This window comes from Abrus precatorius, unplaced genomic scaffold, assembly GCF_003935025.1.
Source record: "Abrus precatorius isolate BTA unplaced genomic scaffold, Abrus_2018 Scaffold11, whole genome shotgun sequence".
NCBI classification, from domain to species: Eukaryota; Viridiplantae; Streptophyta; class Magnoliopsida; order Fabales; family Fabaceae; genus Abrus; species Abrus precatorius.
Genome location: NW_020874303.1, coordinates 14,506,017 through 14,519,334, shown reverse-complemented (window position 1 = coordinate 14,519,334; position 13,318 = coordinate 14,506,017). Strand labels below are relative to the sequence as shown.

Genomic DNA, 13,318 nt, shown 5'->3' with positions numbered 1-13,318 from the left:
ATTTCCAGTTGCAAATTATTAATTTGCTGAGTCAAAGCTGCTATTTGATCAGAAAATAATTGGTTCTGCAGCTGATTTTGTGCAAGAAAAGTTTCCATCATCTTTGCTTCATATTCATTGCCTCTTCTTGTATTCCTCAAGTTGAAATTCTGATACATGGATGAAGTCATCATCTCAATGATTCTTTGGGCTTCTTCCAAGGATTTCATGCTCAAAGATCCTCCTGCAGCTGCATCAATCATAGTTCTAGTTACTACATTCATTCCATTATAAAAATTTTCCAGCTGCATCCATTCTGGAATACAATGATGTGGACATCTTCTCAGCAACTCTTTATATCTTTCCCATCCTTCATAAAGTGATTCTCCTTCCTGCTGCACAAAAGATGTTATTTCTCCTCTCAGCTTAGCAGCTTTTGAGGGAGGAAAATATTTTGTTAGAAATTTATTCACAAGTTCAGTCCATGTGGTGATACTTCCCTGAGACTGTGCTTGTAACCAACATTTGGCTTTGTCTCTTAAAGAAAATGGAAATAGCCTCAGTCTTATAGCATCTTCACTTACTCCATTCATCCTTATAGTATCACACAACTGCAAAAAATTAGAAATATGCAAATTAGGATCATCAGAAATTCCACCAGAAAATTGGTCCTACTGCACTAGGTGAAGTAAGCCTGGTTTTATCTCTAAATGATTGGCTTGAATGGTTGGTCTAACAATTAAAGAATTATAGCCTTGCATATCTGGAATTGCATAATCTCCTAGTGTTCTCATTCTATGTTGTTCTGCCATTTCAACTTTTGGAGTTGGTTGTCTAAAAGGTGAATGTTTCCTATTTGCAAAAGGAGTGACTTGAAATTCTGGAGAATGTATAACCTCTAGATCACTGTCACTTCCTAAAGATCCCTCTGCTCTAGTCTCTTTTCTTAATCTCCTAAGAGTTCTATCAATGTCAGGATCAAAGACAAGAGTAGATTTATTTTTGTTTTTGCCACGCATATACAACTAAACACAGATATAGTATAATGAAAACAGAAAACTGCACATGTAATGTAATATTTGCAGAAAATTTAAAGAAACAAATGCTCAATCTAGTTATTTTCTTGTTACTAATGATATTGAAACAAATTATTCCCCGGCATCGGCGCCAAAAACTTGTTACTTTTACAACTGTTGTTGCACTGTAAGTAAACTGACTAGCAAGTGTACTAGTGTTGTTGTAACAAGCTATAAAAAAATCTTAGAATCAAATGAGTTCCAAGTATCGTCCTCAGCGAATAAAGTTCTCAATTACCACTTCACAAGATCACAATTAGTTGAGCTTTACAACTTTCAGATGGATTTGGTATGAATGTATCAAAAACAAAATTAGAAAGTAAATCAGAACATTTAGCATAAAAGTATATAGTAAACAAATGTAGAAAGAGTAGCTAGGAAATTGTTTCACCAAAACTTCAACATTGAATCAATAAAGTTCTGAACTTTCAAGCATTTAGATGGAATGACAATCAGTTTCATGCTATATTAATCAAAGGACAATCCCTTGCCTCAATGAATCTAGCATCTAATCAAATCACTCTAATCCCTTAGATCTAATCCAATCAAATGTTGCATTAAGTTTGAGAAACCAAAAGATTGCAAGATTAAGATATCTTATCCCTAAGAAACCAATAACCTTGACAATTAATTCAGATCTGAGAAACAAATTCAATTCCCATTGATAAGAGTTCCTCTATGATTAGTTGATCAAATTTCCATTCAATCACTACTTTAACAGCAGAATCAATCACTCAATCCAATCCAAAACTCAAAGTTCAGATCCAAAATCAATTCAACATTTCTATTTCAGATTCACAGTTCCTAACCACAAAGAGTTTAAGCAAACATTACAAAAAGAGAAGAGAAGAGAAGAGAAGAAGAGAATGAACAAAGAAGAAATATCTTCAAGTCAATCTCCAATTTGATCTCTCAAGAAATGAAGCTTGGTGTTCATCCTCAATCTCCCTCTCTGACTCTCTTAACAACAAAAACAAAATGGAAAAATATAAAAAATGAACCAACAAATTCCTTTTTAAAATTCTTGAGCTAACTGTCTTTTATAGAATTCCCGCTCTGTTGGCGTGATCACTTTTGCCAGCAATAGTAATCACGCAGAGGCTAATTCTTCATTTCTACTTGCACGTGTTCACTTTTGCTGAAAATAGTAGCCACGCAGAAGCTTCCCTTATTAATGTCATGCGCGTGTTCACTATTGCTAGAAATAATAAACACGCAGAGGCTACCTTCTTGCGCGTGTTCACTTTTGTGGATAATAGTGAACACGTGCAGCAACTCTTCTTGGAGGACTCTCTGGAATGCTCACTTTTTCCAGAAAAAGTGATTACGTAGAAGCTCTTCTCAATGCAACCTTTCTAGAACGATCACTTTTGCCAGCAAAAGTGATTGCGCAGAAACTCTTCTTCATTTTATGGTTCTAGGGTGATCACTTTCATCAATGAAAGTGATCACTCAGAGGCTGTTCTTCAATTATCAACTTCTTTTCTCCAATTTTTGCTACTTTTCTTCTATTTTTCCTTTGATCATCCAATCCTCATGAACTTAGCTCAGAATTCCATACAAAAGCATACTTGAATTGTCACTTTTTACATAGAAAATTAATGAATTTTAAAATAACTATGTTTAAAAGTGACATGCAACATTTTATTATTTTTTTAAGGGTTTTCTACTATTTCTAACATGTTTTCTTTATTAATTTCACTAAAAACTATTGTAAAATACGAGTAAAATATGGATTCATTACACTGTAAGTTGAATCTACGAATATAGCTATGTGGTGGTATTGTTGAATGTGTTAAACGTTAGTAATCTAAGCTAGTATGTATATTAGGATGGCTAGACCAAGAAGATCTACTACAAACCCTCCTCCTCCTGCTGACGTGAACCAAATGGCTCACGCCATGGAGGCCATGGCAGCCACTATGAGGCAGAATCTAGATATGATTCAACAGCAGCAAGCTACAAACCAAGCCGCTGCTGCAGCACAGGCAGCAACAACTACTGCCTCAGCTGCACCTCCTCCTGAATATCAAGGGTTGTCAGAGTTCAGGAAGAACGATCCTCCTTAATTCACGAGGGTGGATGGACCAAATGCTGCTGAACTCTAGATCAGGGAGATTGAGAATATCTTCCTAACCATCAGTTGCGCCAAGGGGAGGAAGGTGTTATATGTTGCGTATATGCTAACAGAGGACGTAGAGATGTGGTGGCACGTAGCTCGTGCTATGCTGGAGGCACAAGGTGAAGTCATCACTTGGGCTATATTTAGAAGTAGTTTTCTGGGGAAGTTTTTTCCCCTTCTCATGTTCATGTTGCCAAAGAATGGGAGTTTCTAAGCTTGGTGCAGGAAAACTCATCAGTCTATGAGTATGCAATACAATTTGAGCGACACTACATATTTTATTCTCACCCAACCTCGGAGGAGTGGAGATGTTAGAGGTTTTCAGACAGGCTGAGAATTGACATAAAAAGGATTTTGATCCAACTCAAGATCACGAATTTTGCTGACTTGGTGGATCAAGCCACCATTATAGAGAGTCTTAATGCAGAGGATGTTGGTGGAGTTAAGAAGGCTCCATCTAGTAGAGCCACTAGCAGCTATGGTAATGGAGGTAAGGGTGCTAAGAAGGGACCCTACAGTCAGTCGCTACGCCAACAATAGTCTCGACCATCTCAGTCGAGGGGATCGATAGCATCAACCTCGATGCCAGTAAGAACTGCTACTTCTGCATTTCAGCCTAGGGGAGCAACTTCTTCCGCTCCTAGAGCCTCAGTGCTGTAGACTGTCAGATGTTTCAGGTGTGAAGGGCCACACTACCTGAGTCAGTGCCCATAGGCTGATGTCACAGTTTGCTTCTCGTGCCAGCAGCCAGGGCACCTTACTAGGGACTGTCTTACGCCTAGTGGCGCAGTTTCGTCTTCTGCTAGTGCCTTACACGCTGTAAGGCCTAAAGCGGCTAGAGCTCTGACGACTACCAGATTGAGAGAAGAGGGACATGTATTCACTACTTCTAGTTCAGGGGACAATGGTAGTGGCAGGTACTTCTCTTTTTATATTGTTTGATTCTGGAGCCATACATTCTTTTATTGCGGACATTTGTGTGAGAAACTTAGGGTTACCAGTGAGCGATCTAGGATATGAATTGGTAGTATCGACATCTACTCTGAGTTCGATCAAGACTTGAACAATTTGTGTTAGATGTCCCATAGTAATTGAGGGACGAATGTACAAAGTAAATCTTATTTGTATTCTGATGTCAGGGTTATATGTAATCCTGGGTATGGATTGGCTAACTGCCAATCACATGCCAATTGATTATGGCATAAGGTGTTTAATTTTTCCAAAGCAGCAAGGCTGTGTTGAATTGATTTCTACTCGCCAAGTAGAAACATCCTTGGGTGAGGGAGTATCTTGTTTTGTTTTGTTGGGTGTTATGAATGCAAAAATTGAGCAAAGCCTTTAGTCAATACCAGTAGTACGGGAATTCCCTAAGATCTTCCCAGAGAATATTCCTAGAATACCTCCACGTAGAGAGGTGCAGTTTTCTATAGATTTGATTCCTGGAGCTGAGCAAGTGTCTCTAGCACCTTACAGAATGACGCCGAAAGAGTTAAGGGAGCTTAAGGAGCAGATTGAGTATCTAATGCGGAAACAGATGATTAAGCCGAGTGTATCGCCTTGGGGAGCACCAATTCTCTTGGTGAAAAAGAAGGACAGAAGTTCTAGATTATATGTTGATTATCGCAAGTTGAATAAGTTGACAATGAAGAATAAGTGCCCATTGCAGTGGATCAATGATTTGATGGACCAGCTGAGAGGTGCTAAGATATTCTCTAAGATTGATTTGAAGTCTGGGTACCATCAGATTTGAGTGAAGGATGAGGATATTCCTAAGACTGCTTTTCACACTAGATATGGCCATTATGAGTATATAGTGATGCCCTTTGGAGTGACAAATGCTCCAGTTGTGTTTATGAACTACATGAATTGGATCTTTAGACCTTTCCTAGATCGGTTTGTGGTAGTCTTTATTGATGATATTTTGATTTATTCTAGTTCGTCAGAGGAATATGCAGAGCATTTAAGGACTGTACTTAGTGTTTTAAGGGAGAAACATTTGTATGCTAAATTGTCTAAGTGTGAGTTTTGGCTAGAGGAAGTGAAGTTCCTTGGTCATGTTATTTCAGCTAAGGGAATTGCAGTTGATCTTTCCAAAGTTGAAGCAATGTTGCAGTAGGAAAGGTCGAAGATAGCCACAGCAATTCGTAGTTTTGTGGGCCTAGCAGGTAACTACCGAAGATTTATAGAGGGATTTGCGAAGATAGCTGTACAATTGACACAATTAACTCGCTGTGATCAACCCTTTGTATGGATTGAGGAATGTGAACAAAGCTTTAATGAGTTGAAGCAGAGACTAACTTCCTCGCCGGTGTTGATTCTCCCTGATACTAGTCGACCGTTTGAGGTGTACTGTGATGCTTCCCATCAGGGATTGGGATGTGTGTTGATGTAAGATAAGAGAGTGGTAGCTTATGCATCTCGCCAATTGCGAACTCATGAGCGAAATTACCTGACCCATGACCTTGAGTTAGCTGCTGTAGTCTTTGCTCTGAAGGTGTGGTAGCACTATCTTTATGGAGCTCAGTTTGATGTGTATAGTGATCACAAGAGTCTAAAGTATTTGTTTGGTCAACGAGAGTTAAATATGAGGCAGATACATTGGATGGAATTCCTTAAGGATTATGATTTTCAACTCCAATACCATCCAGTAAAAGTTAACGTGGTGGTCGATGCATTAAGTAGGAATGTGGTTCAGGCATTCTCCTTAAGAGTTAGTGTAACTCTTTTGGTAGAACAATTCCGAGACCTGAACATACATGTGGACTTATCACCTGAAAAGATTAGTTGCGGCCGGATTGTGGTGACTAACAATTTCTTACACGAAATTAAAGACAAACAATTGTGGAATCTGATGTTATGTCGGATTGTATTTCTCTTGGGGACAGATAAGACAAAGGGTTTTAGTAAAGGTGCTGATGGTATTCTCAGATGCTAAGGTCGAGTTTATGTCCCAAGAGATGCTCAATTAAAGAGAACAATTCTAGAAGAAGGACATAAGGGTAGTCTCAACATTCATCCTGGTGTTACCAGGATGTATCAAGATTTAAAGCAGATGTTTTGGTGGTCAGGCATGAAGTGTGAGATAGTTGAGTTTGTTAAAGCTTGTTTGACTTGCCAGAAGGCAAATGCAGAGCACCAGAGGCCTCCAAGAGAGTTGCAGACGATGGAAATTCCAGAGTGGAAGTGGGACCACATGACTATGGATTTTGTGTCCCATCTACCTAGAACAGTTAAAAATCATGATGTCATGTGGGTCATAGTTGATAGGCTGACCAAGAGTGCGCATTGCTTGCCAATTAACATGACCTTTAACTTGGAGAAATTAGCAAAATTGTACATCAAAGAGATTGTCATGTTACATGGAGTACCTTCTAGTATTATCTTTGATAGAGATCCTCGATTCACTTCTCAGTTTTGGCAGAGTTTCCAAGAAGCTATTGGCACACAGTTAAGGTTGAGTTCTGCATATCACAAGCAGATAGATGGTCAATCTGACTGTACTATTTTGACCTTAGAAGACTTGTTGCGGACTTGTATTGTGGAGTAGAGGAGTAATTGGGAGGATATGCTTCCTTTGGGAGAATTCACTTATAATAATAGTTACCATTCGAGTATAGATATGACACCATTTAAGGCTCTGTATAGTAGAAGGTGTAGAACCCCTATCTGTTGGTTCTAAGATGGAGTACATTTGATGGTTGGGCCTAAAATGCTGGAAGAAACTAAGGAGAAAGTTGAACTTATTAGAGAAAAGGTGAGAGCTACTCAGAGTCGACAGAAATCTTATGCTGACCGACGCAGAAGATCCCTAGAATTTGAGGTTGGTGATCACGTATTCCTAAGAGTATCACGCATTACAGGTGTGAAACAAGCCTTAAGAGCCAAGAAGTTAACACCTAAGTTCATAGGACCGTATCAGATATTACATCGTAGAGGAGTAGTAGCCTATGAATTAGCGTTACCACCTCAGTTGTCAAGACTACATAATGTTTTCCATATGTCGCAGCTAAGGAAGTATGTTCCTGATTCGTCTTATGTAATCGAGCCTGATGTTCTGGACTTACGAGATGATTTGTCTGTGGAGGTCCCAGTTGCTCGTATTGAGGACACTAGAGTTAAGGAACTTAGAGGCAAGTCTATTTGGTTAGTAAAGGCTGTTTGGGACCCAGTAATTGGTGAGGCCATATGGGAGTTAGAGGAAAGAATGAGAGAGTTGTACACTTATTTTTTCTCAGTTGGATGAAATTTTCAAGGACGAAAATTTATTTTCAGGGGGAGAATTGTCAGGCTTGTAATTTATTATTGAGTAATCTATAATATTTTATACTTATATTCTCTATTATTTATCTATCTTAAATAAGTATGTGGTGTAGAAACAATGTTCTCGGTTCCTTATAAAAGGGGTTGTGACAGATGGTGCAACAGATAATCAATAAAAACATAGTTAATAATAAGCAAAAAAATCATATTTCAGAGCTAGGGTTTAAGGCAAATGTGAGGGTTTAGGGTTTGATGCTTCTGCGTTATCACTTTGAGGGGTTTATATGGCTACGTGATAAATGAAGATTTTACTAGTATTTTACCTTAGTTTTTAATACATTTGATATGAAAAATATGATGGAAAAAGCTAGAAAACTCATAAAAATAATAGAATGTTCAATTCATTTATAAATAGTTTAATTGTTTAGATTTTGTGAATTTTCTATGTAAAAAGTACTGATTAGAACCTATTTTGCAGGAAACTTTGAATTGAGATCATAAGGTTGGAGGATTAAGAGGGAAAGGAAAAGAAAGAGTAGCAATTCTGGGCTCAAAATACAAGAAATGAAGAATATAGTCTGGGCGTGGTCACTTTTGCTGGCAAAAGTGAGTGTTCCAGAGAGTCCCTCAGCAGAGCACACTGGGCGTTAACACTTTTCCTAGCAAAAATGAGTGTTCCAGAGAGCTTTTTAGAAGAAAATGCTCTGCGTTACCACTTTTATCACTGAAAGTGAACGTTCCAGAAAGACTAAATATCAGGAAGCTCTGCGTGATCACTATTATCACTGAAAGTGAACATTCCAGAGAACCTCAAATATCAGGAAGCTCTGCGTGATCACTATTATTAATAAAAGTGGATGTTCCAGAGAGACCTCAACTTGGAAAGTTGCGCGTGGACACTTTTACTCATAAAAGTGAACACGCGCAACCACTCGACCTTCTGCGTAGCCACTATTATCAATAAAAGTGATAACGCACAAAAGGCAGAAAATCTATAAATTGCAGAAATGCTTAGATTTTTGGGATCTTTTCTCATTTTCTCATTTCCACACCTTAGGAGAGTTGGAGAGGGAGATTGGGGGCGACTTCCAAGCTCTGGACCTTGAGGAATCAGGCTGCAGCTCCTCTTCTTCTACTCTTTCTCTCTCTTTTTCTTTGATGAACATGTTCTGATTTCATTTTCTTATGGATTGATGGATCTAATTTTGATATTCTAAATTGATTGTGGATCTGGATTTTAAGATCTTGGTTGTATTGAATGTTTAACTCTTTCCTTAATGCGATTCTTGAAATTGTTATTCAATTGAATTGAACCTAGAGGATTTTCATCAACGGAAGTTAAGTTAATTGCTCAGATCTGAGTTGAATGTCAAGGTTAGGGATGTCTTAGGAATAAGAATTCGTGATCTTATAATTTCCAACACCTAATGCAATGTTTAATTGATTTACACCTAAGGAATTAGGGTAGTTAATTGAATATTAGGATCAATGAGTCAAGGAATTGAACTTTGATTAACCTAGTGAAATTGATCATCAATCAATCAAGGAACTTAGAGTTTAGATCTACTTCAATTTGCAATTGATGAAGAGGTGAAATCAATCCTGACTTTATTCACATATTACATTCAAACTCTATTTTACTGCAAATTTTTTTATCTTTTAATTGTTCTGGTTTATTGCTTTTGGTATGATACAACTCTTCCAAATTCGTATGGCTCAAATGGTTATAATTCTGTGAAGTGGTACTTGAAATCTAAATTCCCTGTGGAGACGATATTCTAATCTTAAATTTACTCATTACTTGCTGCAATTCCTAGTGCACTTGCTAGTGTTTAGAGATTGCAAACAACACTACGCAAAGTGAATGGACACTTTAAATAGGGAAAGTAGACACGCTGGACAATTTTTAATGAAATACAAGTGATCGTGTTTACTCTAAGCAATCAAAGTATTCACTTAAATTGAGGTGTGAAAATCATGTGACAACTTTAACTGGCTGGAGTTAAAACTTAAAAGTACTATCCTGTGCGTGTGTGGCGAGAGTAGCTACATAAAAACTTCACTCAAGTGTGCGTGTCCACTTCAAACGATTAGAGTAATAACGTGTAGATGCGCGTGGACACTTTAAACGATTGGAGTAGCCACGCAGAAGCCTCCTTTTCAATTTTCTCAGACCTTTGTGCATGTTCACTTCAAGTGATCAGAGTGTCCAACAAAGTTGTGCGTGTCAACTTTGACTAGCTAGAGTAGAAGCATATAAGGTCATTTGTTAAGTGTGTCCACTTCAAGTGATAAGAGTGTCCACGCGCAAACTTCGTTGTAGAATTTAAGGACTATGGTCTTCTGCATAAACACTTTGTACACTTAAAGTGTCCACTTAAATGATTAAGCTTCAGAAAATAGCCTCTGTGCCTTAACACTTCTTCCTCAAAGTGATTACTTAATTAATGAACATCATTCAAAATACAATTCCACTGCATTGTTCATGCTTAAACCAAAGCCTGCAAACATTAAAATCCAAATTGCATTTCATTATCACTAGGAAAATTAGAATTAACCACTATATCCTAACTAAAACAATTAGAAAATGCATAATTCTACAATTCAAAATTCACTACAATTAAAATTTTCTAACTAAATTTTTAACAAGAGTAAAAGGTTAGAAGTGTGAGTTGCCTCTCATAAGCGCTCTTTTATTGTCACTAGCTTGACGCCTCATGTTTCTCAATCAAGAGAAACCAACTTAACACAAGAAATGTTCTTTGTGAATGCCTTTACATGATAAATTTTCAGCCTTTGACCATTGACCTTGAACTCTCTCCTTGTCTTTTGATCCTCAATTAATATTGCGACCATAGGGAAATACTTCCTCTATCATAAAAGGTCCAGACCATCTTGATCTAAGCTTTCCTAGAAATAATTTCAGCCTTGAATTAAACAACAAAACTTGCTATCCAAGGTTAAGCTCTCTTTTTAAAATGAATCTATCATGAATCTTCTTGGTTCTCTCCTTGTATAGCTTAGCATTTTCATAGGCCTGCTGCCCAAATTCCTCCAACTCATATAGCTTTAATATCCTCTTCTCTCCAGCACTAGCCAAGTCAAAATTCAGCCAATTAGTGGCCCAACAAGCTTTATGTTCTAGCTCCAAAGGTAAATGACATGTCCTTCCAAAGACTAATTGGTAAGGTGACATACCAATTGGAGTCTTAAAGACAATTCTATATGCCCACAAAAAGTCATCTAACTTCTTTGACCAAACTTTCCTTGAATTATTCACCACTTTTTCCAAAATTTGTTTAATTTCTCCATTTGACACTTCAACTTGTCCACTTGTTTGTGGATGATAAGGAGTAACAACCTTGTGTTTTACACCATACTTTGCTAGAACTGATTCAAGATGTTTATTGTAGAAATGAGCACCTCTATCACTTATTAAAAATCTGGGTACTCCAAATCTAGCAAAGATGTTCCTTCTTATAAAAGAAATAACCACCTTGGCTTCATTTGTCCTTGTTGGAATGACTTCCACCCACTTAGTATGCATTCATGAGAGAAAGACATGGAAAAAGGTTCAATGAAGTTAATTCCCCACACATCAAATAATTCTACTTCCAATATATTTGTTAATGGTAGCTCATGTTTACTAGAGATGTTGCCTGTCCTTTGGCACTTATCACAACTCTCAACATAATTCTTGACATCTTTAAAAAGTGTAGGCCAAAAAAATCCTGCTTGCAAGACTTTTGCAGCAGTTTTTGAACTCATATGATGGCCTTCATAGTCTGAATTATGACGATGCCACAATATCTTAGCTTGTTCATTTTGTGGGATACACCTTCTAAGTAGACCATCCACCCCAATTTTGAACAAATAAGGGTCTTCCCACAAAAAAAATTTGCTGACATGTAGGAATTTCTGTTTTTGCTGCCATGTAAATCTATTTGGAATGAGTTGAGTGGCCTTAAAGTTTGCAATATCAGTAAACCAAGGCAGATTTTTCACAGCAAGTAGTCTTTCATCTGGAAATTCTTCATTAATGTCTAAGGAATTAGAGGTTAAATTGTCCAATGGAAGTCTGGACAGATGATCTGCTACCCCATTCTCCTTTCCCTTTTTATCTCCAATCTCCAATTCAAACTCGTGCAACAACAAAATCCATCTCAATAATCTTGGCTTGACATCCTATTTGGACAACAAATATTTGAGGGCAGAATGATCAATATATATTATAACTTTGGATCCCATCAAATATGATCTAAATTTATCGAAAGCAAACACAATGGTAAGGAATTCCTTCTCAGTAGTTGTGTAATTTACTTGTGTAGATTTTAAGACTTTGCTGGAATAATAAATAACATGCAATTTCCTATCCTTTTAATAACATCCTTATTTTTAATTAACATAATAATAGTAAAAAAAAATAAATCAAAATCATCAAAATCGGAGAGATCCTAAATAACAAAGGTTTAAAATCGGAAAACTTGAATAATAAAACATTAGTCTTTAAAACTGGTAAATAAACATAAAATATTGTAGTCATAATTTGCTTCATAATGTACAACATATATTTGTATTTCAAATAAACATAAAGTTATCAAAATATATTAGGACCATTCATTTACATTTTCAAGTACTCAAAATAATAATGGTTCTAATGAGCAGCCTAACCACCCTTTAACCAAGTGGCACTAGTCATCCCCGTGCCAATCTTCTATAATCGCTAGGTCTTTAGCAATTAACTCGTCATCCGAGCTAAGATACTGATCGCCCGGGTCTGTAGTGACCTGAACACCTGTAATATGCTCGATCGTCCATCGCGATGGTACTCTAGACTAATCGTGGTCATGGTACGTAACAAGATATGTTACTACTGCAGGGGTTCTCTCGACACCAGAAAAGATATAAATACAGAGAGTGTGATGGATTCTATATACAGACAAATCAAAAGGGATATTAAAGGCTAGCTCCAATTCCATCATCATTACCTCACTAGGCACCTCACTATCATGTACAAGGATTCTAAAGGAAGTAAATCTCTGATACTCGCCAAAAACATCATTTACTAGTGTACCTCTAAACTATCTATACTTGTCCTTTTCGTATTCATTCTGATTTCCTTTCTCTTTCTCTTTTGTATCTCATTTTTCTATGTCTTTTTTTATTTCATTATTTCATTATATATTACTTTCTCATTGTCGAGGGTTATTCCTCTCGGGCTCAATACATCATACATATGCTCAGATTCACATAAAACATACTCATCATCTATCATTCCAAACATATTTCAAACATCACAGAGCATGTTCTAAACACATCAATCACATATTATCATTCAATACAGACTCATTTCAAGCATTTTCACTCATACATACAACAGTTTCTAGCAATGATATAGAGCTCTCCTTACCGTGAGATGAAGTTTTGAAAGAGATTTTGTGAAAGGACCAAGATTTTCCTAGATATCACAAAAGAGAACATTTTGAGAAAGGAGAAACTTAGAAAACACCCAAAAAGAAAAACAAAGGTCCAAGAAATTACTTGGAGTTGATTGATGAAGTTCCCAAGCTTGGATTTGTAAGAAAGTTGAGGTTTTGGAGAGATTTTCTAAGAAGAGAGGGTTAGGGGTCGAGAGAACAAGAGAGAGCTCGAAACTTGGATTGTAATCCAAGTTTTCTAACTTGGAAACCCTTAAATACCCCTAGACTCGTGACATTCTCGCTACAGCAAGTAAATTTTTGCTACACAAAGAAATTTTCGTTACAGCGAGACTTTCTCTAGCTACAGCAAAAAAATAGACAAAATTGCACTTTGCTGTCTGTCATTCTAGCTACAGCAAGAGCTCCTCGCGACAGCGAGAGCATCCTTGCTACAACGAGAA

General features: G+C 37.1%; 2 protein-coding genes and 1 non-coding gene across 3 annotated transcripts; all 3 read left to right on the top strand.

Annotated features, from left to right (window-relative positions):
- The first annotated feature begins 300 nt into the window (after nt 1–300).
- On the top strand, nt 301–407 carry LOC113856779. Its single transcript, XR_003503012.1, has one exon. It is a non-coding gene; the product is annotated as a small nucleolar RNA R71 (small nucleolar RNA).
- A 2,849-nt stretch (nt 408–3,256) lies between these two features.
- On the top strand, nt 3,257–4,519 carry LOC113855659. Its single transcript, XM_027487290.1, has 4 exons — nt 3,257–3,296; nt 3,590–3,667; nt 3,905–4,094; nt 4,255–4,519. Exons 1-4 carry the CDS (start codon nt 3,257–3,259, stop codon nt 4,517–4,519), a joined length of 573 nt encoding a protein of 190 aa, XP_027343091.1.
- A 2,367-nt stretch (nt 4,520–6,886) lies between these two features.
- Nucleotides 6,887–7,420, top strand: LOC113855658. The gene is made up of 2 exons (XM_027487289.1): nt 6,887–7,009; nt 7,184–7,420. Exons 1-2 carry the CDS (start codon nt 6,887–6,889, stop codon nt 7,418–7,420), a joined length of 360 nt encoding a protein of 119 aa, XP_027343090.1.
- Nucleotides 7,421–13,318: the final 5,898 nt, after the last annotated feature.